Source organism: Balaenoptera musculus, chromosome 6 (genome assembly GCF_009873245.2).
Source record: "Balaenoptera musculus isolate JJ_BM4_2016_0621 chromosome 6, mBalMus1.pri.v3, whole genome shotgun sequence".
NCBI lineage: Eukaryota > Metazoa > Chordata > Mammalia > Artiodactyla > Balaenopteridae > Balaenoptera > Balaenoptera musculus.
Window position 1 is genome coordinate 22,262,967 of NC_045790.1, and position 24,375 is coordinate 22,287,341.

The 24,375-nt window shown below is 44.6% G+C and overlaps 1 protein-coding gene across 1 annotated transcript; it reads right to left on the bottom strand.

Moving 5' to 3' along the window:
• Nucleotides 1-9,990: 9,990 nt before the first annotated feature.
• Nucleotides 9,991-18,257, bottom strand: LOC118897251 (spermatogenesis-associated protein 31E1-like). The gene is made up of 4 exons (XM_036856286.1): nt 17,068-18,257; nt 16,268-16,325; nt 15,624-15,684; nt 9,991-15,347 (listed from the first exon to the last, which is right to left on the bottom strand). Exons 1-4 carry the CDS (start codon nt 17,254-17,256, stop codon nt 11,183-11,185), a joined length of 4,473 nt encoding a protein of 1,490 aa, XP_036712181.1. The 5' UTR covers nt 17,257-18,257; the 3' UTR covers nt 9,991-11,182.
• Between the last annotated feature and the right edge of the window lie 6,118 nt (nt 18,258-24,375).

Consider the following 24,375-nt stretch of genomic DNA (forward strand, 5'->3'; position numbering starts at 1 on the left):
TTGTAGATTGATGTGTACCTTCACTTATTCTGAGAAAAAATAAAATGTATTCAATTTGCCCTTCCAGGTTTATAGACAAATCACATGAATTGATCATATTATAAACCCATAGTTGGTCAACAGTAGAACCATGCAGTGTTTTCCTGAGGAGAAACCTTTCTTTATGTTCATGAAATTTTTGGAGGATTAGGGCTGTAACTAGAGGGTCGGGGTAAGCTGGGGATTCTGCCAGTGGAGGTGAGAGCAGGGAGGGAATTCACCAAACCCAAGGACAGGCAAACCTGTCAGAAACTGCTGGAGAGAGAGGACAGTTACTTGGGATTCAAATCTGCTGATCAACCTTGGTGTGCTATGTTTTGTGGAACAATAAAAATAGTATTTTCCAGCAAAAACTGGAATAGGTAATGCAAATTTAAGGATGCTAAAACACACACATATGTATGTGCATATATACATACACAAAACATATATATGTATACATGTATATATCTGTATATATATGTCTGTGTATTTTTTCCAGCTTTATTGAAGTATGATTGACAAATAAAAATTGTATATTTTTAGGTTGTACAATATAATGTTTTGATCTACATACACATTGTGAAAATGATTCCACAATCATTTCACAAAGTGAAATCAGGAAATCATACCATAATCAAGCTAATTTACATATTCATTATTTCCCATAGTTATCTTTTGTGTGCGTGTGTGCCTGTGTGTCTGTGTGTGTGGTGAGAACACTTGAGATCTATTCTTCTAGAAAACTTCAAGTATACAGTACATTATTATTAACTATAGTCACCATGCTGTACATGAAATTTCTAGAACTACTCATCTTATAACTGAAAGTTTGTACTCTCCATATTTGTAATTTAAATTGTTAGGCAATAAATATGCAGGCATATTTTCCTATCCTCTCTCTTACACATCTTTCAAATAATGTTTTGAAACATTTTCAGTTTTTTCAATAATTCAAATATAATTTTCAAACAGTCAAAAAAGCACACGGAGTTGTTTTTCACTACCGTATTTTACATATATTTGTTAGTAAATAAATGGTTCTCCAGACTGTTCAGCATATTAAATGTTAAAGTAAACAAGGGATAATTGCTCCTTATTTTTAGAACAGTAGATTTACAATATATGTAGCTGTTACAAGTCACATATTTAAATTATTTTAAACATCTTCTTTGGTAATAGTTTTTTTTTTATGACTTTGTGTCAAAATAGAAACAATACCTCGAAGTAAATTTGCTTTTTAATCCATATTCTGTGAACACCTAAATTTTACAATGAAAAATTTCAAAACCTACAAGGATATCCATATTTGAAATATAAAATAAATGATAAATTCAATAATTGGGAATTTTCTTTGCCCTATTAAACATCAATTTTTAATGCTGTTTTATTCTTACAGATTCTTCTCAAAATATGTTGGCTACTTGAGAGATGTCATTACACTCCTGTGATTTATACAGAAGGTAAGTTAGAAAACTTTAATTCTTGTGTCCATTAATTAACAAACTTTTAATAAACACTTTTCATCAGGGACTAGAGTAAGTACTGGCAATGTGGTCAGACATGCTTCACTCCTCTCTCTTGCCTGCAAGGAGCTTTCAGTGTAGTGAGGTGGATGGACCTAGAGTCTGTCATACAGAGTGAAGTAAGTCAGAAAGAGAAAAACAAATACCGTATGCTAACACGTATATATGGAATCTAAGAAAAAAAAAAAAAAAGGTCATGAAGAGCTTAGGGGCAGGACGGGAATAAAGACACAGACCTACTAGAGAATGGACTTGAGGATATGGGGAGGGGGAAGGGTAAGCTGTGACAAAGTGAGAGAGTGACATGGACATATATACACTACCAAACGTAAAATAGATAGCTAGTGGGAAGCAGCCACATAGCACAGGGAGATCAGCTCGGTGCTTTGTGACCACCTAGAGGGGTGGGATAGGGAGGGTGGGAGGGAGGGAGACACAAGAGGGAAGAGATATGGGAACATATGTATATGTATAACTGATACACTTTGTTATAAAGCAGAAACTAACACACCATTGTAAAGCAATTATACTCCAATAAAGATGTTAAAAAAAAAAAAGATATGCAGTGGTTGTCACAGGGGAGAAGTGCAAAGTGGTCTAGGCAACACAGCACAGGGGACCAGTCCTCATTGGGGCAGTAGAGAAGGCTTTCTGGAGTAAGCAGTGTTTAGTGAAAGGGCTGAAGAATGGGGGTGTTCTCCATGGGGTGCCAGAGTTAGCTGTTTAGGATGAGATCGTTCCAACGTCTATGTTCTCCAGCCAAAACAACCAGGAACACACCTGGGAACCAGTTTAGTCTAGAACAAGTTGGATTTATTACTCATGGCAGTGAGGGAAGACACACACCATGGGGAATCCTGGGGTGTCTCAGTAAGAGGGTGTTAGAAAAGAGCTACTACAAGATTTGGGCTTTAGTTGGGTGACTTGGGAGAGGGTCTAAAAGTGATGGGCCACTTTAAATTGGATGCTGAAAGCCAAGGCAATTCTATAATTCATCTCAATAAATTTTAGCTACAAGAGGGAAGACTATAGTCAAAATAAAGCCATTACTGGAAACAAAGTAGATGTCACTCATTTTAACCAAGAGAATGGAGTGTTTGGTATTTTGGGGGGATGGCACAGTGACTTCTTTTTCTGTACTTAGAAAACAGTTGTGAATTGCCTTCACTTTATCTCACTTCATCATTATCTCAGAGTAATCTTGCTTGGCATTGGTATTCTGTGATACCTTTTGGTATTTATGTCCAGGCTTACCTCTGGATATCATCAGGGCTGTTGTTGTTTTTGTTTTTTTTTTTTTTTTCTCTCACAAGACAAATGAAGCATGGGGGAAGCATTTAGCCTCAATTGGAAGGCATCATTCTAGAATTTTAGAAATCAATGGAAAAGTACAGGTCTTCTAGCCAAACCCATACATCTGTTTGTATGAAGGACAAACAGATTAACAGAGTAAGTGCATTGGTAGCTTGAATTTATTTTCTAAGATTTGCTTAGCTCCCCTACTCCCATATTTTATACTTGTTATATTTTGATATAGTAAAAATTCGTAAATGTGAAAACCACCAGTAAGATTTCAGTTCATCCATCTTCCCTTAAATACTTTCTCAGCCTGGGCACGTTGATTCCCTTTGCTTAGGATTTAAATCTCTTATCAGTACACCTCCCCAACTCTATTCAGTAGGAAACTGGTGAAATGATATCAGAGTGGGATGACATAAAACAAAGAAGACATCCACACGCACAAATAAACTGTATATAAAGTCTGCTCGTAATTTGAATACAAAGTGTTTTAATAAAAAAGAATTTAACCACTGCTAAATTATCCATATACTGAGTAAAAGCAAAAATGTTACCCTAATAAAAAGAGTGTAGACATGATAGCCCATGAAGCCATGTGGGATGAAATTAAAAATAGAGTATGTCTCCAGAGATTATCAGGCAACACTTTTTTCAAGTTTGTAATGTATAGTATTTTTTTTACCATTCCTTTTTGTATTGATAAATCAATCATGTCATATCATATCATATATTTTGTATTATATGTCATATCATATCATATCAATCAGTATTTTTTACCATTCCTTTGTGTATTGATACATTAATCATGTCATGTCATATTATGTATCATTTATTATATATCATATCATGAAATGTTTCATTTGATGGTCATCTATCTGAGAGCAAGTTGCAAGATTTTCACACTTTCACTGAGTCCTTCACTGACATCCAGCTTGACCTTGACAAGTATATCTGACCTTCCCACTGTGTTAGAGATCAGAGTGTGTGAAATATTGACAACTACTGAAGATTACTGGGTAATGTAGACAGTGTGCAGTGGATCGACCAGTATAGACTCTTAAGTCCATTTTCTACATCTAGTAATGTGTTCAAGTGATTGGTTTTGGCATCAAAACTGAAATACTTCTCTTTCTCAACTTGCTGTTCACACATTATCTTCCAATGGCAAGTGCTGACAACTACAGATGCTGCTTTCACTAAAACTTCATTATTGACTAAACTCCCCTCACCTTAGCTTAAAACCCCTGAATTGGGAGAAAGTGTATCCGACCTGCCTGTGCTTAAGCTGGATCACAGCAGTTGCTTGGCCTAATAGCTGAGACCCTTTCTCAATATGCCAGCTTGTGAGTGTGATCAGTGGTTGTGCGCCCTAGGTATATTGATCTGATGTTTAATTTTGTCTAATATTTTTACTCTCCTGCTTACTAGTCAAGTCACTATATCCATAAATTTGACTTAATGAGTCCATTTTTCTTTTCTTTCTTCAGAACTGTTTACCTGATCCAAAACACCTTCCAGTGGATTTTCTATATGTAAAACCTGTTTTTTAAATTAGTAAATAAAACTACTGCCTTCAGAATTTTGCCTCGAAAGCAACAGGATGCTTTCAACAATCTAATGTAAATGCAAACCACTGCATTCTTAACTAAAAGCCATTCTCCTGGGTATGGTGTGTGCTGCTGTTCACCAATCTCTGCTAGATGCTGCCTGAGGTCCCCCTTGCTTCTACACCCTCACACATTCCCCCTGCAGCTCTGATGCTGCTGGAAGGTCCGGAAGTTCCCGCACTGTATTCTAACTGGATCTGTGCTCTTACTACAGACTTGGGGTCCCTACCAATCCACAGCTGCATGGTGTTTGCAGGCAAGTGCGGGGAGAATGGTCACTTACCTGTGTTATCTGCCCTCTGCCTACAAGGTGAAACTCAGGGCTGACGGGGTCCCTCTGAGTTTCAGAGTTTGGTGAAACAGATATTCTAGAGTTTATTCATGGTTCTCCTTCTCCCTGGACAGGCCACACACATGTGCTTTGCCTGACAGAGCCCAGAGCCCATGGCTGTTTTGGATTCTGGTTTGATTCCTTAGAAAAGGCCAGGAATCTGGTTCATGTCAGTGTTCTCCAACATTTCTATCCTTCTCCTACTCAGTAAAAAGTTTTCTGAGCGTGAAGATCCAGTGTTTATATTTATGCATTTGCAAATTAAATGCATGTTCTATGGTTCCGTAATTTATATGCAAGACAAAGATTATACAGATATAGGAATTTTAAAAGAATGAGATGAGGAGGAATGCAAATGGAAGTTCTAACATTTTCTTCCTGCCTCCTAGCATACTGTCTTGTCCACTCTGACTGGCGGGCTTCCCCATCAAGAAGTCTCTTAGTGAAACTCCATGCTGCTCAGGTGAGTGGGTGTGTGGGGACATGGGGGCAAAGCAGGGATGGTATTTCCAGGAACTGGATTTTGTGTACTTTTGCCTTCAACTCTCAAAATCTGCATGGATGACCTTGAATTGCAGGTGGATTCAAGATTCAGAGAGTTAATGTTTTTCATGATGGAGTTCTATCCAGAGAAGTGGATGTGGATCACACTACATTGCATTGTTTTTCCTGGAAGTTTCTTTCTCTTGTTATTCTTTTCCTTTTAAGCCATGTTATGATGAAAAATAACAGACTGTTATCAAAGAAGGGGAGTATACTCTTATATACTTTAAGTGGCAAAGTGAATTTTTTTTTTTTTTTTTTTTTTGCTAAAACAGTAATACGTGCCATAACCTCGTGGTGGTGGAAATAATTTACACTAGGTTTATCATCTGGATGATCCATGAAAAGGATTCTTTCACACAGGTTATATGATGTAGCAGAGGAAGCATTTGGTCTGCGTCAGTTGTGGAAAGCGAATATCTGTATGGTTTGGGGAATCCCTCTCTGTCTCAGGGTCCCCATTTGTTCATTAGGTGACCAGACTACAGAATAGGCCACAGTCATTTTTTGGTAATGACTTTCCTTCATCATCCTCCTTCTCCTGTTCCCTCCCCACTCCTGCTCTCCTCCTTCTCCTCTTCTTCTTCCTCACCTAATCTCCTTCATCTAAAGTCCGCAGTAAGTCCCCAGACAGACAATGAAGGAGGGCTATAGGGTGTAGGGTGGTGAAAGGCAGGGTCATCTAGGAGTAAATAGAGGGAAGGAGCAGCACCCATCACTTTGGCCAAGTTGTAGTTCCTCCTTCAATTATGGACAGATCTTCTAGGTGGTATCCTGGCCGTGGCCAGCAGACCCTAGACCTGCCTGTCCTTCTTGATCTACTCTTTGCAAATCCTTTCATCAGATAGCTTTGGGGGAGTCCTTCCAGTTTTAATAGACTAAAATTTATGTACTTATTTGTGGGGCAAATGTATCTCAGCTGCCTACCTGAAGTCCCCACCTTTTTTCTTCTACTGGGAAAGTTCAAGGAAATGTAATGGTTTTTCCAGAAACTGTTTGTGCCGGTTGTTCTGTTTACCCTCATGTTCCATTCCATGAGGGATGAGAATGGCCATAGAGCCTAATTTATAAACCGCATATCCTATGCATCACTTATGTAAAAATATTCTAGCCCACAAATCTTAAAAAAAGAATGTTAATGCATCCCATCCAGAGGACCAGCTAAAGCACACACACACACACAAATGCTTAGACCAAAGAGCTGTGTCACTCAAATTTCTTGTTATCAGGATGAGATGAGGCAACTGTGTTTTCCTATGAAAGATGCCAGTATTTCCTAAATCCTCATATATTTTGTTGGGAATTACATTATTTTATAATGCCTCTTACTAGAATTTAGTTTTATCTCAAACACATGGTTTAGAAATATTGGCTTAAACTTCCAAGAAGAGAGTGTCATTTTCATGAATGTGAGATGTTGTAGTTGTGGGTATCTATAGGAAAACGATGAGCTAGTCTAGTTAGTAAATACTATTGATTGGCTATTAGAGGACATCTGTGGCTACTTTCCAAAGTTCTGTGATTCAGTAACATAAGAAAATGTCACAAAGGGAGCACATTTCAAAAAATTAATAGTTATGATTTTGTAAAATATTTTACAGCCTGAATATTTGTTTTTCTTAATTAAAGAAAATACACAGGGCCCTCACATCAGCTCACTCCTCTCTTTTGAGAGAAAGGACCATGACACTGTTACCCCACAGAGTGACCTGAGAGACTTAACCAGACATAATACTTGACATCTGTACATTATCCAGTTTTTACCATGTAAAGGGCAACAGAATTTATGACCAATGAGAAATATGTAGTCTCAACTGAGTGCAAAATTTGGAAAGTATTAGGCAGACAGTGAGACCTCTATTATTATTATAATAGAAATGCTGATTAAAGATATACTTTCTTTAACAGATGTTAAAATGCCAATTGCCAAGCGATATGAGGTAATATATATTTCAAGCACCAATTAAGTGACATATTTTCTAAGATTTCAAAATTCTTTTAAGCAATGTATCCTTTTTGTAGCCCTATAATAAATAAATAAAATATAAATTTCCTGAGTCTTGGAAAATGCACGTTTCTTATAATTATATAAAATATGAATTCTTCTAAATGGTTCAGAAGTTTAAGTTATCACAGGTGAACATTAGGATTTTTTCACGTTCTAGAGACATGCATACCATACAACCATCTTGACTGTACTACTGTATTTTAAAAGGAGTAAAATAAACAATATCATTTAATATTAGGCAGTTAAGTACGAATATGCCAGATAATGTAATAGAGATATTGCCAAAAATCTGTCACATTTGTGAATAAGCTTCGTGTGTCTGATAAGGTGGCTCACGTCATTGAAAAATAAAGCAAACCTCACAAACCTGGCACAAGCTATTCTGTGCGAAATCCCACGCCATTTGCACAGCTAGGAAGTAGGGGTTAGATGCCTCTTTGCTGGTTCATTTCACCATGGATCCCACTTGCTGTAGGCCTCTCTACATCATGTTTCCAAAGGAGAGAAGACACTTTGAGTGCAGGAAGTTGTCCCCAGCAAAACAAAGCATGTGACCCCCTGATGCCATTTGACTGAACGATATTTAAAATTGGACAAAGATTTTTCCCTCATTAGATGCTGGCAGAGTTTTGCTTCTTTTCAAAGTCTGTCATTCTTTCAACTGTGAGTCAGAGCTCAAGCTAACTAAAACCTGTGAAGGAAAGGATTTTGTGGGTTTTCATGGGGAATCTGTAATTCTTCTTTTTCAGAAGTAATTAAAAACTACACAGGAATTTTCTCTGGGGGCACTGGTACTGATCTCCTCCTGCACCTTCAGTTTGCTACATGGCTTGGGATCCACTCAGAGCTGGCTGGTGGCTCAGGCTCATTTGAGTGGGTGTCAGGCCGCTGTTTGAAGGGTCTCTGTGGTCTTGCTGGGGCGCTGGGCGCCTGTGTGTGGACTGCATGGAACTGTGTGCAGGTCCCTTGAGATTTCTCTTCTCAACGAGGGCTCTGTATAAGGCTCCTGTGAGAGGTCTCTGTGAAGTCTATGTATTATCTCTGAGAGGTCCCTGTGTGGGGTGAGTGTGGGTCCCCGTGTGGGGTGAGTGTGGGTCCCCGTGTGGAATCAGTGTGGGTCCCCGTGTGGGGTGAGTGTGGGTCCCCGTGTGGGGTGAGTGTGGGTCCCCGTGTAGGGTGAGTGTGGGTCCCCGTGTGGAATCAGTGTGGGTCCCCGTGTGGGGTGAGTGTGGGTCCCCGTGTGGGGTGAGTGTGGGTCCCCGTGTGGGATGAGTGCGGCTCCCCATGTGGAATCAGTGTGGGTCCCGGTGTTGGGTCAGTGTGGGTCCCCGTGTGGGGTGAGTGTGGGTCCCCGTGTGGGGTGAGTGCGGGTCCCCGTGTGGGGTGAGTGTGGGTCCCCGTGTGGTATCAGTGTGGGTCCCCATGTGGGGTGAGTGTGGGTCCCCGTGTGGAATCAGTGTGGGTCCCCATGTGGGGTGAGTGTGGGTCCCCGTGTGGAATCAGTGTGGGTCCCCGTGTGGAATCAGTGTGGGTCCCCGTGTGGGGTGAGTGTGGGTCCCCGTGTGGGGTGAGTGTGGGTCCCCGTGTGGGATGAGTGCGGGTCCCCGTGTGGAACCAGTGTGGGTCCCCGTGTGGAATCAGTGTGGGTCCCCGTGTGGGGTGAGTGTGGGTCCCCGTGTGGGGTGAGTGTGGGTCCCCGTGTGGGATGAGTGCGGCTCCCCATGTGGAATCAGTGTGTGTCCTGGTGTTGGGTCAGTGTGGGTCCCCGTGTGGGGTGAGTGCGGGTCCCCGTGTGGGGTGAGTGTGTGTCCCCATGTGGGGTGAGCGTGGGTCCCCGTGTGGAATCAGTGTGTGTCCCCATGTGGGGTGAGTGTGGGTCCCTGTGTGGAATCAGTGTGGGTCCCCGTGTGGGGTCAGTGTGGGTCCCCCTGTGGGGACTCTTAGTGGGGGGCCCTCCATTGCTGGCCTTTCTGCACCTCACAGAAGGAGAAGGGCAAAGGGACTTGCAGCTTCTTGTTTCTTGCTGTTCTGTCAGTGTCCCTCTGTGTCACTTCTCCCGACAGGTGCGTTGGGCGTCCAGCACCCTCAAACCCAGCACTCACCTCTTGGTGCCCCTGAGAGGACCCGGCAGCAGTCAGGCTCAGGGGCCCCGCTCTGTGCCAGCCTCTCCTGAGCTCTGGAGGTTGTTCTGTGCTCTGGGTCCCAGCCCCTCCCAGGGCCCCTGGCTGTGCCCCCAGTGCTGTGTCTGCCCCGGAGGAGGGGGCCCAGAGGTGAGACCTGGCTCCAGGGAGAAACCACAGCACAAGCAGGCCTGTGGGCGCTCCCCCTCAGCAGGTCCTGGTCCCGCATGTTGGGGTCCTGACAGGCGTAGGGCAGGGCCATTCAAGCTGTCACCTGGATCAGGGGACCCTCCTGGAGCAGGACTCTGCAGCACGGGAGTGACTGTGACACAGAGCCCCAGATTGCTCTGTAGAATTGCTCCTGTCTCCCTGGTTTCCCGTGTGGACGGGCCGGGGAGGAAAGCTGACGGCACCCTCGTTCTCCGCAGGTCACTTCCCGCCCGCTGGGTGACACATCCTGTCTGCTGGCCTCTTCCCCCTCCAGGCTCTGGGGTGAGCAAGGCTGACAGCAGGTGAGACTTGCTACGACCCCAGCACAGTCCCTGAGCCTGTTAAGTCCCACTTGTCCCCTGGGGGCCTCCTTGGGCCACGCGTGTAGGTAAAGGTCACAGACCGCGAGTCTGTCGTGAGCTCCCAGTCCTGTGAAAGTTGATTAAATACATTGTGGGGAAGTGAACCTTCCCTGCTTGGGGGCTCCACGGCCTCTGGGAGCCTGGCCGTCTGTGGAGGAGCTCCAGGGGCCTTCCCTCTGTCTGGGCTCTGGGAGCTGGAGTAGGGGGAGAGTCTGGGCTGGGGCCACCATGAGCCACTGGCCCCTGACTTCTTTTCTCTGGGCCTGTACACGGTGGTGGGACGCCAGGGGCTCCTTGGTCACTGCGCCATTTATGGGCGCCTCTGCCACTTGCCTCCTTCCCCTGCATCCCACCCTAGGGGCACATGACAGACAGTGAGGTGACTGCACACACAGTCACACCCCTGCTCGTTCCCCAGGGGACGGTGAGCACTGTGAGTAGGGCTGTCCTCTCCTCCGGGGCAGGGGTGGACGGCCCTCGGCGGCCTCCATGCTCGTCACCTCACACCCTCAGACCTGGGAGTGTGTGGTCCTCCTCCTCACCGCTGCTCCAGAGTGTGAGAAGGACAGAGGACGGGTGACGCTCCCGGCCCACCTCAATCCCAGCTCCATCGGGGAGAGAAGGAGCTTCCAGGGCAGGCATCATCTATCCCCACCAAGACATGGGGGCAAGGTTTCTGCCACGTCTGGACTCTGGGCTAGCACTGCCCCCAAACTCCCCTCCTTATTCTGACATGTGAACTTGTCTCTGACACTTTCTGGAGCCTGAGGGGAATTTCAGCCTCTGCAGACCCCTCCCCTACAGTCCCACAAGTTCAAGGTAGAGAGAGAGCAGGAGAGGACTGACCCGGTTCCTGAGAAGGGGGAGGTCTTTAGGTTTAGTTCACCTTGACACGTCCTGAATGCTGTTGCTTGTTTCTGTAATGCTGCTATTATGGAAACTTAAATGCAGTGAGGGAATTGAGGTGAGGATGGGTATTCCACGCTGGGATCAACCTCCCTCCATGGCCCCATCCCATCTGGAAGCCAAAGCAGGCACCTGGGAAGAGTGGACCCTGATCCCTTCCCTTCCCCCCAGCAGGGCACAGACAGAGGCCACCACCTCTCATGAGAAGAAACATTTATTTTGGGAAACAAAAATTGTGGTAGGAAGAAGCCATTAACACATAGACAATGTGTTAACATGAGAAGAAGCAGGTTTTCCTTGCATGAACTGAGCTTTTTCTTGCACTGCTTTCCTACCAGGAGAGGCATGAGAAGCACGCTCTGGTTGACCAGAGGGAACACATTTTCGAGGACATGTTGGATGATGGCGCAGGTGGCCTGAGTCACCTGCCACCCTTGGTCTATGCTGGCAGGGTCTGACTGGGGACTCCAGTTCCCTGGGTGGGAAGGCCAACTTGTCGCCCCTGCCTCTGGTATGCCTGCTGTTGTTAAGGTAGCTGTGGTCCTTGGGGGTGGCTTGGTGACTGTAGGCTGTATTTTTCAACACTCTTCTCTGTTCTGAAGAGGAGAGAACCCTGTGGTAGTGGGAATGCCCCTCTGCTGGGGCCTGGAGCTGTTCTGGGTGCTGATTTAACTCTGAGGCACAGAGTCCTTGGTGAAGCCCCAGTTTGTCTACTAGGACCTGTCCAACAGCTGTTCCAATCGCCCGAGGATCAATAGCCCTGCTCTCTACACCAGATTTGCCTTTGATTGGTTCCTGGTGGTGAGCAGTGGCTGATACAGGCTTGCCTTTTTGAAGGGATTCTTCTGTTCCTTTGCCTTTTTTATTGCGGCTAAGATACTGCAGAAAGTGCCTTGTCCATTTTTGGCTTTCTGGTGAAAGCTCTCTCTTCTCTGGCGAGAGCTGGGGGTGTTTGCTCCCAAGGGACTCTCCTCTTTCCCTGACCTGAGAAGCGTGGCTCATCCCACTTGCTTGAGAAGCCTTTAGTCCTGAAGACCTTTCTTCATACTCTCCCGGTTTGGAGCTCCAATCGTCCTCCCTCTCATCAGTTGGGGCAAACATCTTGCTCTGGCTGTTCATTTCTTCATCCTCTTCTGGTTTGAGCCTCTCACAGACCTCCCCATCAGCATTTGAGGCAAACTGGCCCTTACACGGGTCCCTAACCTTTGCTTTCCTGGGTTCCTGTTGTCCTTGGTTGCTTCTCGTTTCTTCGTGTTCTCCTGGTTGCAGTCTCCTAACGCTCCTGCACTCCTCAGCTGGGGCAAGCGTCTCGCTCTGGCTTCTTGTTTCTTCATGCTGTCCTGGTTGGGGCTTCGTGAAACCCCTCCACTCCTCAGCTGATGTGAGCACCTCCCTCTGGCCCTTCATTTCTTCATGCTCTTTCGGTTGGGGCCCCTTAAAGTCCCTCCGCTCCTCAGTTGGGGCAGACATCTTGCTCTGGCTGTTCATTTCTTCATCCTCTTCTAGTTCGAGCCTCTCACAGACCACCCCCTCATCAGCTGAGGCAAACTGGCCCTTACACAGGTCCCTAATTTTTGGTTTCCTGGGTTCCTCTTGTCCCTGGCTGCTCCTCATTTCTTCATGCTTTCCAGGTTGGAGCCTCTTAAAGCCCCTCCACTCCTCAGTTGGGACAGACATCTCACTCTGGCTCTTAAATGAGTCCTTAAGTTTTGGTTTTCTGAATTTCTGCTGCCCCTGGCTGCTCTGTTCACTCACGTTGAGGTCATGTGGCACCACCTGGAAAGCTGGCGCATCCTCACTAGCATGTTCCCTCTGGGAACTGGAAAGAGACCTATGAGAAGCCAAGATGTCTGCAGGAAGGAGCACATCAGTGTGAGAGTCTTGAAGGAGCTCACCAGTGGCACGGCCTTGAGCCACCTGTGTTTTAAGGCATGGCTCCTTTGGATGTTGGGCAACTGACTTTGTTGGTAGTGACAGGGTTTTCCTAGCGGCTGGAAACCCCAAGACAGTCCCATTCTCCCAGCTTCTGCCCATGAGGTTGACTGTGGGCATCTGATAAGGCAGTCTGCCCTCCTGTCCAGTCAGAGGGGCCTCTGAGGGCCCATACCTGTCACCAGGTGAAGTCTTTCCCAGGGCCCTCTGGATTTCTGTATGCTTAGGTGAGGGAACAGGGAGGGGACTCACCAGGGTGGGAACTGTTGCTTTTGTTATCACTTTCATTCCCTGATGGGGCTGAGGTTTTCCCAAGAACTTATTAGCAAAGTTGGCTTTTGAGTGTGCCCCAGATTGCCAGGTGGCAGAGGGGGAAAAGGTGGACCTTGGAGAGGACAAGGGTTGAGCCCCACATGGCTTGAGATTTATGGGCTCAAAGACCTGTTTGGGTAGGCCCCACCTGTGCCTTACCCGCCACCTTATAATATGTGCTTCCAGCGTCTGCCGAATGCTTGGACTGAGGAAGGAAAGCGTACGGGAGGAGTTTACACAGGGTTTCCAAGACTTCAAGGGTGCTGGATTTCTGATTTCCTCGTGAGGGTGGGGCTTAGAATAAACACAGTTGGCAGCAAGCCAGGATTGACGCACAATCACAGGGATCAAACCTTGATTAATCTGCGTCGACTTTGTGCTCAAATGGGCTTTCAAGATTTTTTCTAGATGTTTCTTCTCTGGGCTACTGGGTAAACAGTTTCCAGAGTCACTCATCAAGGGCCTCATCAGGTATCTTTCTGACTCCTTTTCAGAGTTTCTTTGCAGAAACTTCCCTGGGAGCCTGGCCCTGGAGGAAGCTTTTGAGATCCTCCTCAGACATGGCCTTAGACCCTTGCCGAAATCCTTCCCTGGTTGAAATTGCATTTGACCCTTCCTATGGGATCTCCTAGGGCGCCTGGACCTTATCTTCTGTGGGTCCAGTCTCCTTTTGCCTGTAAAAGCAGAGGGCTGCCAGGGTCCCTGCTTGCCCTGTGCCTGATAAGTCCTTAAAAATTGGCACTGAGAGGAACTCAATTCCAGAGACAGAGACAGGTGGATACTGAGGCACAGGCCCCTCTTGGTTTGATCTTTGATGAGCCTCTTTTGAAGATGTTGCTTCTGGAGATCAGGGCCAATTAAGTCCTCATGATGAATAGAAACTGACCTTTGGGCCTGAGAGCGCCCCCTCTCTTGGGGAAGGTTGAGACTGAGTTGGCTAAAGCCTTTCTGAGATCTTTTGACCACAGAGGATGAAGGCTTCCCACTTTTCAGTTGCTTCTGCAACAAGGGGCATTTCAGACATTGAGTTTCAGTTGGGATAAAATATGGTGTCTTGTTCTGAAATGTAGGACAATCTAGTCCACAGGTACTCATCTGGGGTGGAGAATAAAGTGGTCTGAATGGGAGAGAAGATGGGAGGTAGAGCTGGGCCTGGATCTGAGCCAGAGGTGGGGACTGGCACAGAGGCAAGTTTTGAGTGAAAGGCTGGGGTGGGACCCCCGGGCAGGGCAAGACTGCGACCTGGGAAGGACCTAAAGGTTTTCTAGGTTGAATTGAAGCTGGAAAGCCATTAGAAACTCCACTGAATAAAACAAAGGGTGCCTGCTGTTGAGTAGAGCTCCTAGTAGCCACCAGGGACTCGCTGTGCAGAGAGGGGTGACCCCAGTAGAGCTGGGTGTATGTCAGTTCCAAGTGGTCCCTCAAGACCTCGGAGTGTAAGAGCTGCCGAGGACCGGGTAGCTGCTCTGTTTTGTCTTTCCTGTTCCAGAAAGATTGAGGGGTTGTGTTGTCCTGCTCAGCACCCAGTGATTTCCACACATTCCCTAAAGTGTTCAGGTGGTAGTCTGAGCTCATTTGTTCCGAGAATGACCCATCCTTTTCTGTCCCCTTATGAATCTTTAGTTCTACTTTCTTGGTGATTAGAATCTCCAGCAGCTTCTGGACTTCAGGGTTGACAAGTGAGGGGCTACCAGTCTCTACCTGCTTGTCTGTGGGCTCTTCCTGGAACGGGGCCCCTGGTGGCTGGTGGGACAGGTGTTCTTGCCGGGACTCACTCTGTGATGAGGTGGGGAAGAACAAGGCCTTGGTAGTCTTCCACCAGAAGGACAGGAACAAAATGGGATAGCATGTGAGGCCAAGACTCAAGATGGCTGCGATGGTAGATGCCAAAAAAGAGTTACCTGGAGGTGAACTCTTTGCAACAGTGTCAAGGGTGATTTTCTTCAAGTTGGATTGGTCTTGAGGTTCTTTTGACAGGGTGGAGGCCACAGGTAAAGAGCCCTGGGTCAGAGGAGCCAGGGCAGCTGATGGGCACGTGGCAGGAACAGCCTCTTCTGCAGGTTCCCTGCAGGGCTGGTGGGCTCCAGCAGACGCTGCTCTGCACACCTCACCAGGGGGGTCTTGATAGGAGAGCTGATGAGAGCTGCCCTTGTCAGGGAGCCTCCCCAGGTGGCTTCAGGAGACATGAGGCACAAGCTGCAGCCAGGAGCCCCCAGGGCCAGGAGGGCTGGGCAGGCCAGGCAGGGGTGGGCACCTGTGGCCCACAGCCCTCCACGGCCCCCATGCTGACGTCACAGTGCTCCTGCTGTCCCTCACCCCAGGGCTTTGGCCATACCCCACCCTCAGCGCTCCCCCTCCCAGCTCAGCCCCAGGCTGCCTGCAGCCCAGGTGTCACACCATAGGCTTTGGGTGGAAGAAGAACCCAGGAGAGAAGGGGAAGATTCTTTACCTTTGTAGAAGTGAAGTCAGGGCCCGAACCTCTTCCAGGTCTTCCAGGCAATCTCTGAAAACTGGAAAACAGCAGACTGGGTCATGGTGGTGAAGGCAAGGGCTTAGGGGGTCTTACAGGAGGCTGAGTGCTGTGTCCCTTTAAGGGGACACCATTGGGAGATTGGAGCCCAAGCACCAGCGTCCAGGGCCACATGATCCCTGACAGTGATGGCGAAGCTCATGGAAGGGTTTATCATTTACAAAGTACTTCCATATCCATTACCCCTTGCTGCCCTCACATCCTCCCTGTGGGGGACAATGGGCAGGGGTCACATCACAGAGGAATCTGAGCAAAGTTAAACAACTTGTCCACGGTCGGACCTGGAGGTCCCACCTCCCAATCCAGGCGCTATTGGTCCACTGTAGCCCACACACCCCTGCTGGGCCACACCCTTTTCCGGGCCCCTTACTGCTTCATTGTGCACATGGAATCTGGGAAGTATCTGGGTTCTGCTCTCCTTCCCAGGAACCTCCCTGAGGGTTCTGTTTCTTGAGGCACAGGCCCTGCCACTGGCCTCCTCGGAGCCTGTGGAGTGGGCCCTCAGGGCTGGGAGAGATGGGGCCTAACCCTCGGGGCACACAGGGCTGAATGGCACATCTTACCTTTCAAAGCTCTGTTTTTCATCTTAACCTTGTGTTTCCCCCTCCACTCCGTCTGATGCTGAGAGACAGAAAAAACGAGGACCTGGGACCCAATTCTCACTCTCCCCTCTCTAGACAAGCATCAGACACTCAGTGTCCATACATAATATGACTTTTTACATTTAACTAACAGAGCTCTGTGGTTTTTCTTTCCTTTCACTCATTTTTAAAGAGGATAAAAATATTTTCTGTTTTCCTTCTCTGAAGAACATAAAGAAGGATTTTCAATGTGAGATTCACCCTGGATTTCTTATGTCACTGTTCGTCTGCTCAAGAAACACACACATTCTCTGAACTACGGGTTCATCTGAGCTCCAACAGGTGGGTCTCTGCTTCCCGAGGCCAGGGCCACTCCAACCCCTGCTCTGAGCCTCTCAGGGCCTCAGCACTGCCAGCAGATCAGCCCTCATCCAAGACACGTGTTCACAGCTGGTGATCCATTGCTCATGGGCCTGTCCTCTGGCTGAGATTGAACTCAGTATCCAGTCCTCGACCTCTGGTCACTGTGTGTGAGACTTGCCCTGGAGTCCTCTACCACACCTGGACAACTGGTCTGAGATCTTTGGATACAAATCCTAGCGTTCACTCTATCCCCTGCCCAGGCTGGCTTGCCCTTAGAGGGATGACGTCCTATTCTCAGGAGTAGATGTCCTATTCTTTCCCATTTCAGGAGTCTCTGAAGTTGATTCAGAAAAGTGGAAATAATAATAGAAAAGAAGGGAGAAGCATGTGCTTGTGGGTCTGGCCCAAGGGTTCCTTACCTTCGTGATGTTTCCATGTTTCCTAGGAGGTGGTGAAGATAGATTATTCTGGAGGTAGGAGAGTAACAGGAAATAGAGCCCCAGTCCACACAGAAAGCCAAGGATGGTGGCACTCGCCCAGGAAGTGCGACTGGAGTACAGCCAAGTATCAAAAGTGCTTTTCAGAGAAAAGAGAGGATTCTCCATCATCTGAATCACATTGCTGGCTTCAGGCAACTGAACACAGGATGTGTACTTGGGGACTGAAGTCCTAGGCCTACATCATAGAGCTGTGGTCTGGTCACAAAGGGCTCTTGAGGGTGGAGGAGGGAGTAATAGAGGAGGAGGCTGGACCACGGCCCCTCCCCACCATCCGCCCCACAGCTCTATCCCTCCACCCTCATGGGTCTTCTAGACCTTAGTCAATTTTCTATTCATTCCACCTGGAAATCACATTTTTCCTGGTTCCTCAGATCTCTTGGGGATTTCGAAAGATTCCCTTTCTCTCCTATTGAATCATTACTTATTTCAGCAGAAGCTGAAGATACAATAGGAAGGCCATTAATATACAGTACACTTTTTGCTTCCCTTTCCAATTCTAGTGATTCTGGAATCATCATTTAATGTTGTGATAATATTCAATTGAGAAACTTAAGTTTTCTGTTTTTTGACAAATAATTTGAGCCCTCAACAAACAAAAGTTTTTTTTTTTTTTTAATTCAAGTGGTCTGCGGATTATCCAGTTCATTTGGATAATACCCGCCATAGGTATGGATCTCTTTCTAATTAATGTTGTCTGGAGAGAAAGATGAAAACAGCTTTTTACAATTTAAATGTCATTGGTCTCCTGTCAGAATACGTTTTTATTGTGTTTTATCATACAAGATGGTACATTTCCCTACTACTTCCTCAGCATCTGTCAGGTATATTAGGAAATGGGTTTTTTCCTCAGGTAATTGCTCAAATCTATAAGATGGTTTTAGGTCTACTCTCTCTGACGTGTTTTGACCTTTAAACCTCTTCGAGTCCTAAATGCACGTTGCATTTCTTTCTAAGATCCTGGGAGGTGTGGCCGTTTGAAAAGCCTTCACTTTTTATCGCCATTGATATTTACTGTTATACCTCTCTGCGAGGGCTGCTTGATGGGGGTGTTACATGCACATTCCCCCTGCTTGTTTTCTGTGCTTTATGGGAGTAATGTGAGCTTTCTGTTTTAGATAATTTACTGTGTTCTCCACTGTGGACAAAGCAGGGAGTGAGCATATTGCTGTAAGGCAAAAAAGCATGATTGATAAGGTGGGTGTAAAACAAGCCAAGAGTTGTGGTCCTCATGTGTGTAATAGGTTCCATCAAGTGAGGGACAAATGGAAGTGATGCAAAGAGAGAGAATGGAAATGAAACTAAGAAATAATCTCTCCATTTTTATTTTCTTTAATGTCACCAGCCTGGATGAAAAGACTTCAAAGCACATAGAACCAATGAGTCAAAAATTATATTGTAATTATACATCCATTATTTTCATGTGAGTTCTTAGATCATGTTTTACCAGGTATTTTTCTGAAACATTTTTCTGAATAAATGGAAAGGTGTTCCTGATAGGCAGGAAAGGCAGATATCAACATTTTACAATTGACTTCAGAGATGTAGAGAGCTGGAAAGAGTGTTGTTGGAAATTAATGACTTTTTTCAAACCCTTCCTAAAACTGAGGTTGCAGGACAAGCAACCAACAGGAACTCTAGAGAGTGACAGGCACCTGCAGGGAGAAACAGCAACTTGACATTCATTTACTTAAAACAGACACAGACTGAATGAATCATAAGCCCAGAGATTAAACTAGACAATTTTAACAAATTGAGCAACAAAACAAACAACCAAATACCAGATTATAAACCAAAGAATAAAATAAATGTCCATGAGTCCATACTTACATAAATAAATCATTGACCAGAAAAATAAATTACAGAAAAATTACAAATAATATATAAAGATATTTAGATATTCCTGCCTCCAGGAAGTGGAGTTTTATTTTGATCATGTATTGGGTTTAGTGTTGGGTTTCTAGCTAACAGAGATTTGAGAGAGAAAAAGAATAACTTTACAGTGAATAAACCTGGCAGGTACCACCTAAGTCTAGTGGTCCTGATAACATCCTCAATTATAAGTCATCTTGAAATCATGTACCCTCTGATATGATGCATAAGAAAAGCATTCACCTCTGTACTATGCTTCCCCCAAACCCATAACCCAAGTCTAATCATGAGAAAATATCAGAAAAAAGCAAAATGAGAGATATTCAAACTTGAAAAAGTCATGAAAATCAAGAAAAGACTGAGAAGCTCTCACAGATTGAGGATGACTAGGTAGATAGGTAACTAAATGCAACATGTTCTTATCTGGATCTGGAGCAGACAAAGGACATTAATGGAAAGACTTGGTGAAAGTAGAATGAAGTCTGCAGTTTACTTAATAGTGTAGTACCAATGTTAATTTCTTAGTATTAACAACTGTACTATGGTTATATAAGATGTTAACATTAAGAGAAGCAGTTTCCAGAAGTCATCACTCCTATCCTTACGATAAGGAAAATCTGGAAAAACTGGAAATCAACAATTCTTTCCCATTTCAGGAGTCTCTGTAGGTGATTCAGAAAAGTGGAAATAATAATAGAAAAGAAGGGAGAAGCATGTGCTTGTGGGTCTGGCCCAAGGGTTCCTTACCTTCGTGATGTTTCCATGTTTCCTAGGAGGTGGTGAAGATAGATTATTCTGGAGGTAGGAGAGTAACAGGAAATAGAGCCCCAGTCCACACAGAAAGCCAAGGATGGTGGCACTCGCCCAGGAAGTGCGACTGGAGTACAGCCAAGTATCAAAAGTGCTTTTCAGAGAAAAGAGAGGATTCTCCATCATCTGAATCACATTGCTGGCTTCAGGCAACTGAGCACAGGATGTGTACTTGGGGACTGATGTCCTAGGCCTACATCATAGAGCTGTGGTCTGGTCACAAAGGGCTCCTGAGGGTGGGGGAGGGAGTAATAGAGGAGGAGGCTGGACCACGGCCCCTCCCCACCATCCGCCCCACAGCTCTATCCCTCCACCCTCATGGGTCTTCTAGACCTTAGTCAATTTTCTATCCATTCCACCTGGAAATCACATTTTTCCTGGTTCCTCAGATCTCTTGGGGATCTCGGCTTGAACCCACCATTTTCATAGCCTTTGAAACTCTGAAATTCTCCCAGGATTTTGGCTGTTTCCCAACGATTTTAACTCTCAGAATCTCCTTTGTTCACAATTCCATCGTTTTTTCATCTCGCATGTTTACATTTAAGTTGTATCAATACTTTCTCAGCAAATTTCAGTTATACTATACAGTATTATCAACTCTGGTCACCATGTTGTACATTAGATCCTAAGACTTTCATCTCATACAAAGTTTGTACCCTGTTGCCACCCTCTCCTTATTTCCCCCAACCCTAGCCCTTGGCAAACACTCCTCTGTTTCTATGAGTTTGACTTTTTTCTGTGTAGATTCTGTATATAATTGATAATAGGCAGTATTTGCCTTTCTCTGTCTGGCTTTCACTTAGCATGATGTCCTCTAGATTCATCCACATTGTTGCAAATATGAACACCACTTTTCCCATATAATAAGTTTTTTACTTTCATCAACCCAGAAATAGAACTTTTTTTATACTTGTTTAATTTTGAATATTTAATTTGTTATAGTTTCCATCCACCTTTGCCGACTTCACTCAGAATAATTAACACAAAAATTCAAACTAATGATGATTATTTCAAATTTACAAAACCAAGTATAACAAAAAGATAAGTAATTTAACCTGTACATGATATGTTTTGTGTTAGTAACATTTTATACTTCTGAAGTTAGAAAAGCTTCACAAAAACTGTACACACACACACACACACACATTTTGACAGACCAATGCAGTATATTCAAATCCAAAAATTAAGCATGTCCTCATTTTCTCTAAATCTTTTATATATTGTCTTGACCACATTTCTTCTCACTCTGCCCAAAATAGACAGTCTCCATTCTCCAGAGTTTAGAAACATGTGTGGAACACCCAGAAGTCAGAAATGGGTTAGGTGAGCTTAGGTTCTCATCTTTAGAGTAGACACTGGGACTGGAGGACCAAGGCCTGGGTTAAAGTCATCTACAGTAGCCTTTTCTGATATCCCTAGTGTGTTCTACACATATTCTCTTTTTCAGAATACACCTTGCCTTCCCCCTCCTACCCTACCCTCTCCAGACCCTGGAGCTTCGAGTCTTGCCTGTACCTTATAGAGAGGGCACTTTGAGTCTTATAGGAAATCCCCTATGACATCATTGGATATCCCTTTTGGCAGGTGGAATTGGGTATTCACTTAGGGATTGTACTTTTTAATCACTAGCTGGTTAATTTTTCTTAATATGTGAAATATTTATTTGGCTATACTGTCATGAATGTACATGTTCAAGAACATGTCTCTAGCATCTACTGTTGCTTTTATTATAGTCTCTTCACCCTTTATGATATTGTCACTGGGGCATGACAGTCCTCAGTGTGAACAACTAGGGCACCTGAGGAGCATGGAGGTCCCTAATTTAGACAACTAGAATCAATGGAGATCATGGTGGGTCCTGATTTCTGCTTCATTTGCAGGGGGACTTATGACTGAAATGTGAGTCTCATCTTGACCTAGAAAATCAGGCTTGGGCATGCAAGGAATCACCTTCCAATATGATTCTGTGAGATAATGGAAAATATATATTGGTCTCTGCCACCAGTGCGTGGCACAGAGCTCCTGAAGCTCTTGTGATTTCCTGGGTGATAGGAGTGTCTTTTTTTTAAATTAATTTTTATTGGGTTATAGTTGATTTGCAATGTTGTATTAGCTTCTGCTGTACAGTAAGGTGAATCAGTTATACATAGACATATACACACTCTTTTTTAGATTCTTTTCCCATATAGGTCATTACAGAGTATCGAGTAGAGTTCCCTGTGCTATACAGTAGGTCGTTATTAGTTATCTATTTTATATAAAAGTGTCTTTTTGTGATAGGGATGGGGCAGGCACGTGGCTATGAGCGAGCAACCATCAGCAGTCCCACTCAGCCACTGGTTGGCTTTGCAGTGGGCCCCTCCCCCTCCCCTTCCTCTGTTTAAAAGGAGCCTGAATTCAGACTGGAGGAAGATGGTTCTTTGAGACACTAGTCTACCATCTTCTCAATCTGCTGGCTTTCTGAACAAAGTCATTATTCCTTACCCCAACACCTCGTCTCCTGATGTACTGGCCTGTCGTGCAGCGAGCAGAGTGAGCTTGGGCTTGGTTTCATTTTGCTCTCGTGAGGTGACTCTGGGTGGGCTCCTGGATGGCTCCTGGGTGAGGGCTGGTCACCAGAAAGACCAAGCCATGATGCAGGCTTGACATTTTTAGCCCCACCCCACTATTCTCTTGAGAAGGGAGAAGGGCTAAAAAGGGAGTTAATGACTGATCACATGCCTACATGAGGAAGTTTCCGTAAAAATCCCTAAAGTACAGGATTTGGAGAGTTTCCAGGTGGGTGAATACATCCACATTCTGGGAGGGTGACACACCCCAAAACTGCGGGGACAGAAGCCCCTGAGTTAGCGACCTTCTCAGATATCATCCTATGTATCTCTTCATCTGAATGTTCATCTATATCTTTTCTCATATCCTTCGATAAACTGGTAAATATATGTATTTCCCTGAATTCTGTGAGCCACTTTGGCCAATTAATGGAACCCGAGGAGGGGATCTTGGGCATCATTTCCTGAGTACAAATTATTGATTCTCTGAACCCTTTTGTACACATGAGTGCTTAGATATTCACCCTTGTAGGTATTAGACAGTTACACATACAAACACTTACAGATTATGGAAAGATGATTTTTTACTTGATAAAAAGATAATCTTGGTTATACCAAAAGAGGTCTTGTATAAGTTGTTCTTATTACCCTAAGCTAGTATATTTATTTCCAATTTATGCATATTTTGATCACAGAATAATTTGTTGCATAGTTAACTCTCTTAGTAGTCACCAAAATCATGTTTAATGTCTTCCTCAAGAGATAAGACAACTTTATACTTAACAAGTCAAACAAAGGTCTCTTTCTGGAGCTGGGACTGAAATTCAAGTCTGCTACTTTATTGCCTCTTATCATCAAATGATGTAGGAACAAATTAAGAAAAATATAGAAGAATGTCAAGTAAGATAGTGGGTATACTGTGAGTTATTTTATTTACTTTGTATTTAAAAACACATAACACTTGTGAAGTGTCAGGTATGGTTCCATTTAAAATACTGACCATTTAATAGTTTAATAGTTTATGTGTGACATAAATAATGTATATCTGTGGGATCTAACACAAAAAAAGAGCATCACAAGCATGTCTGAAAATAGAATTGCTCTTAGCAATGTCAGACCATAACGGTGCAGTTTGTCAAGGTGTTCTTACTATCAAATTCCCAGTGTATCACTTTTCACTAAAACTTCTGATGATATGCATTTCAACCCTACTTTGCTGTTTTGATCAAGGTTTTCCTTCTTTCTACACTTTTACAACAGTACTGTAACATCGTAAGCATGATTCAAAGTGTAGTTCTTTAAAAACTTCCTTTAAGAGAATTTTAGAGAATCCTGCAAAGTACATTTCTCCACATGTATCATTCTACTTCTGTCAAACCACTTAGCATTTGCTTGATAGCGGAATCATCTATGGATATGTCTGACTTTTCTCCTAGATAGCAAATTTCTGGAGAGCAGGGACAGTTTTGGGCAGATTCAAGCAACATGGAGAAACCCTGAGATTCTGTGGGCCCAGGCGTCCCTCTTCCATGCAAGGCCTAGGTAGGGTTTGAGCCAGGTGACTTGCCCAAGATCATATGTCTAGTTTGTGGCAGAAATAGGCCTATCACACAGTCCCTTGACTCTTAGTCCTGTATTTTTATACCACACAGCTCAAGCCAACTGTGACCTGATTGTCCTTGTATAATGAAGATGGCCTTCCAATAAGCCAATAAGTAGATATTGGGCACTAAAATATGCCTAACATAGCAGCATGGGACTAAGGAGGAAATAAAAGAAAACTAATAAGAACCATCATGTATTTATTATTATGCCACCAAATAGAATTTTTTAGCCTTCATCCTTATAGTAAAGTACCAGTTTGGGGAAATAGCCCACTACCTTTGCTCATTTATGCACCGCAGATGATATGGATTGTCATTGGATCTGAAGACAATGTATGTGTTGACTTTAGTATCACAAATCTTATCTTCACTGTGCTATATTTTGCTTATGATTT

Bases quoted from the DNA above. Each gene is read 5' to 3' on its own strand.
- LOC118897251 (XM_036856286.1), bottom strand. From the start codon at position 17,256: ATGATGGAGAATCCTCTCTTTTCTCTGAAAAGCACTTTTGATACTTGG. The intron at 16,326-17,067 runs GTAAGGAACCCT...TCTGTCTCTCAG, and splicing joins AACATGGAAACATCACGAAG to CATCAGACGGAGTGGAGGGG. The intron at 15,348-15,623 runs GTAAAGAATCTT...TGTCTCCTGAAG, and splicing joins CTGACTTCACTTCTACAAAG to CCACCTGGGGAGGCTCCCTG.